This window comes from Octopus bimaculoides, chromosome 11 (genome assembly GCF_046866305.1).
Source record: "Octopus bimaculoides isolate indiv1 chromosome 11, ASM4686630v1, whole genome shotgun sequence".
In the NCBI taxonomy this organism is placed as follows: Eukaryota; Metazoa; Mollusca; class Cephalopoda; order Octopoda; family Octopodidae; genus Octopus; species Octopus bimaculoides.
Window position 1 is genome coordinate 58,443,435 of NC_142938.1, and position 5,000 is coordinate 58,448,434.

A 5,000-nucleotide genomic window follows, 5' to 3' on the forward strand; every position below is an offset into this window, starting at 1 on the left:
ATAGATAGATAGATAGATAGATAGATAATGGATAGATGGATAGATAGATAGATAGATAGATAGATAGATAGATAGATAGATAGATAGATAGATAGATAGATAGATGGTTGTAAGTATATGTATAAACATATGTTAAATGTTCACACTATAAATGGAGAAAAACCATAAAATTTACCTTCCTTGTATTCCTCCTAATTTTATATTTACCTATCTTTCTTCAGTAATGTCCAAACTTGTGTTTTTTGTTTCTTTATTCTCATTAACATCAATGAGTTTGTAAGTTTGTAATAGGTATCCATTTTGCCTAAACTGAACAATATTTTGTTCTTTCACTTCCTGAATTTTGGAAAAAGTATCAAAATAAAGAAAAATGGGATATTTGAAGAACACCATTCCTAACACCAGTTAATATATTGATAGAACTTTATTTCTTAATGAAGAATACAGAAAATAATTCAAATGTTTTAAAGTGAAGGATCAGGTTTTCTGTAGTTCACCTGTGTATTGAATAATTTACAAAATTTCTATATTTATTAAGTAAAATCTTTCACAAATTAAAAAGAAACACACACACTGATGAAGAGAAAATTGCAACTTTTCTTTTATCCAGAAATTATATGAAAAGATAGATTTAAATGCCATTCTTAGGTCTTTTCTAAGTATATGTCACATTGGAACTTAAAATTTTTGTCTTCTTTTTTTTTGCATGGAAAAAGTTTTTTGGTAAAGTGGATGATTCCAAGTCGTTCTTTATTTCTCCTGTGTGTCTTCTCAATTTATTACTATTTGTTCTGTTGTTGTTTTTTTTTCGATTTTTAGTGTTGCTAATTTAAAAATAAAAGTTGAAGAAAAAAAATCCAAAGAGTTAGTTAAAAACTAAAAGTACCCCTCTCCTTAAGTTCGGCACAATTTTAGTCGGTAGAATATGTCATGTGACGTTGAAGGACCAATGACTGTTGGTGTTTGGTAAAGTGGCACCGTAGTGGGAGGAGAGGGAGGAGTATGAATGACGGCCCTGAATTACTGTCGGATGTCGAACTTGGCCAGTTTACAGTGTGCAGTCCTGCAAGCTGCAGCAACATGCACGCTCTTTAGTCCTTATTTAGCGTGTCATTATTATTCACCTTTCTGGACATTTTTTATATAATTCCATATATGTCTTCAAATTCAGACATAACATATTTAACTCTGCAGACTTTCATCACTTCATAGAACGCAATTTATTTTATATATTCTACACACTATGTATTTGGATGCTTTTCTTTTATTAACCAGGGAGCGCTAAATTACACCGAACGTAGCTCCCTGATTTAGCGGTCATCATTCTTTTTTATGTCCCCTGCTGAATAGCTTCCCTTATTTAATCTACCCTTCACCTTCCTCATCACCGAACTGTTTTCAAATCAACTCTCTCTAATAACATTCGTGTATTTCTCTCCACCTCTCTATTAGTCTCTGCCCGGTGCTCACACCACCTAATCACTTATTCTATCTCTCTTTATTTCCTCCGTGTGTAATAACCTGTATTTCTCTCATTTCTCTCTCTGACTACTCCCCCACACTATTCTATACACAAAAACAGTAGTGTCCTTCCTCCTTGTGAGAGGGGCAGTCGGAGCAAGAGAAGTGAGTGTGTGAATGCTACCCCAACTGTTATGACTACTGTCACTATCCCCAGCAACTTCTCAACATTAAGTCCTGGGCTTCCAACACACATCACATCTAGCAACCCAGTGCGCTGCCGCCGCTACCACCACCACTCGCACTCCCTCCTCTCTATGTTCAGTATATGAGAGAGAGAGAGAGAGTGAGAAGAGTTAGACATACAACTCTTACTGGCCGGCCATCCTGTCACGATCACAAGCTGAAAATCAACCGCCATTATCAGTTAACTAAGAAACACAATTATTTATACATTTCTCAAGTCAATTGTAAAACGTATCGCTCGAGAAAAAACCAGCAAAATGTCTATTTATGACCCACGAGGACATGTACCATGGTGATTCACAAAGAGATAAGTGATAGACCAGCACTGACACGGACCTTTACAACTACGAAGACCCTGGCCACAGCAACCAACCATTGCGGTCCCCGCCGCAATCTCTTCCTAAAGGGTCTGCTAAGTACACTGTACGAACAGACTCTGTTATGTAGGAACTTACTGGCCAAAAGAAAACTCTTATTCCTTTTACAGAGACAACATTTTCATGGATATTCTGTATATAAATATAGTGACATAGCTATAGTTAGATGGCCATCACTATTATACAAGATTGTTTTTAACTGCTCAGCTTCGTACTCACTCACTTCTTCACCCTCTCATTATAATCACTCTTCCTAATATATATATATTTATACTTCTATATATATATATATATATATATATATATATATATATATATATATATTCTCGATCCTTACCACCATCTCGCACTTGTTTATTTCATACCTTTCCTACTATTTTTTTCTCACTCCCACTCCAGTTGTAAACTTTACTCTCACCACAGCTCCCCTACCTCCTCTTCTGTTCTCATCATCATTATTATTATTATTGTGGTTTCTATCCAATCGACTAATATATTTAAATTATATTTTAACCCCCTGTTTCTCTAAACAAATACATAATATATATATATATCATTATTATATTACATATATGTATAAATTCCTTGCTTTATTTCTTCACCACTATCGCCGTTTTCCTCCTCCCACCACGTCTATAATCTAACCTCCCACTATCACTTGCCATTTCTACCTTTTGCTGCTGCTGCTGTTGACACTCAACCAACATGGCGGCGGCGGCGGTGGTGGCAGTTATGGGTCGCCCCTTGTTGGTCTTTCTTTTGGTGTTTTCCTTGATCCTATCTATACAGACTGGATCTTCTGCAACTGCCAAAGGTTCGGAGATGTTGAAGAACAACACGACCAAGTCTAAAAAAACATCATCCAGCATGTCTACACCGTATGTTGCTAGGACTGCACATAACCAGTGTCCATCTAAATGCAACTGTTTAGGATCTTTCGTCGACTGTAGTAAACAGGGATTTCAACATGTCCCACCAGATCTCCCTTCCTGGGTTGAATTCTTGTAAGTATTCTTCCTTTATCTTCTTTTTTTATCAGTTTATGCACCCATTGTTTATATTGCATCGTTTAAAAACATCCCATTATCACTTCAATGTAATCAATTATTTGACACTTCCCTAATCGTGTTAGTGTTATATTAATTAGCTTTAATGACACAAACTCACCATATATATATATATATATATACATACATATATAATATATCGATATATAATATATATATATATACATACATATATAATATATCTATATATAATATATATATATACACACACATACAAATATATATATGCATACACAAATACATGTATATACACACGCATACAAATATATGCATACACAAATATATGTATATACACACACATACAAATATATATATGCATACACAAATATATGTATATACGCACATACAAATATATATACATATACACAAATATATATATATATATATATATATATATATATATATACACATACATAAATATATGTATATACACATATATGTCTATGTATCAATTTTTTCACTGTCAATATCATCACTATGGTAAACATCTTTGTTTAACGCCCCTTATTACAGATATTATTATTATTTTATCTAAGTGGGATAAATCATTTAAGTTTATAATGTTCTCTTCTGTTTAAACTTGAATTCAGTATTTGTGGGTGATACAGACTTCCCTCAAAACATTGCATTATCACTGATTATTAATCTGTACACACACACACACACACACACACACACACACACACACATACAAAGCAAATAAATCCCTCTAGAAGCTATATTTGTATGTGTGTGTGTGTGTAGACATGATATAGTTTAATGTGTAATTAACTTAGTAAATGCTTGTTAACCTTCACATATACACATCACACACACACACGTGTATATTGTGTGTGTATGCCAACACGGACATAGCTGCACAGTCCACCTAGACTGACAAACAGTTAAATCATTTCAGACGATGCATTATTTTGCTAGAGAGGACCTTTTATTAAACATTAGCATTTCATTTCGATTTTTATCACTACTACTACTACCACCACCACCACCACCACCATCATCATCGTTATTGATGCTTTTACTAAATTAGTTATCCTGATGAAGCTCTACGTTGTGTTATACTGCTGGTTTATTTCAGAGTTAGCATTATCAAGTAGATCTTACAATAAACTGTTTGATTATGGAAAAGATAATCATCATATTTGTAGTTTCGATGATTTATCCCTCTTGGTCAAGTATTGCTATCTGTACAGCTGTGTAATTAATACCACCGTCTTGTAAGGCTTATTTCGTGGTGTAACATGATACATAAATACTTATAAACACACACACACTCACATATATGTGTGTGTGTATATATATATATATATATATATATATATATATAAATACTGTCAGATATGCATATAGACATACACTATGATGATGGTATATAATGCGTGTGTGTGTGTTGCCACATCGTTTCGTTTGTGTGCGTAAAAAGACCTGGTGGTTATTATTTACTATCACATGAAATCTCAATTTATGATGTATATGAGTCCCTCATGCATCTCTGCATTTGTCCAGTGCACTGCAGAGATACGGGGTCAGCAGTTCCAACCTCTCACGTAACTGATTTAGCCGTTCATTCCATGTCAATGCATCTTCTTTCGGCCAAATTATTGCTTCAGAACGCATTCATATTGCTCTAAGGAATATCTCATAAGTCAGTCATCATACACATTATTATTATTATTATTATTTTGCCTTCTGTCACTCAATTTTATATTGAGCAACAAATTTTAAATGATTTACTAATGTTTAATGTTGGTTACTAAGTCGGCTATTTATAGAATATTGAGAAGTATATCTTTTTTTGTTTATAGATTAAAACAGAATATTATCTAAAACGGATTATATTGCCTCTCTG

General features: G+C 33.6%; 2 protein-coding genes across 3 annotated transcripts in view; one reads left to right on the plus strand and one right to left on the minus strand.

Moving 5' to 3' along the window:
* Window positions 1–5,000, minus strand: part of LOC106876991 (uncharacterized) — a 616,967-nt gene that overhangs the window by 492,496 nt on the left and 119,471 nt on the right. The window lies entirely within an intron of this gene.
* Window positions 1,030–5,000, plus strand: part of LOC149133364 (biglycan-like) — a 34,563-nt gene continuing 30,592 nt past the window's right edge. The window contains exon 1 of the mRNA XM_089360187.1: window positions 1,030–3,088. Coding sequence (XP_089216313.1) covers window positions 2,790–3,088 — 299 coding nt within the window. The 5' untranslated portion in view covers window positions 1,030–2,789. The remainder of the gene's footprint in view (window positions 3,089–5,000) is intronic.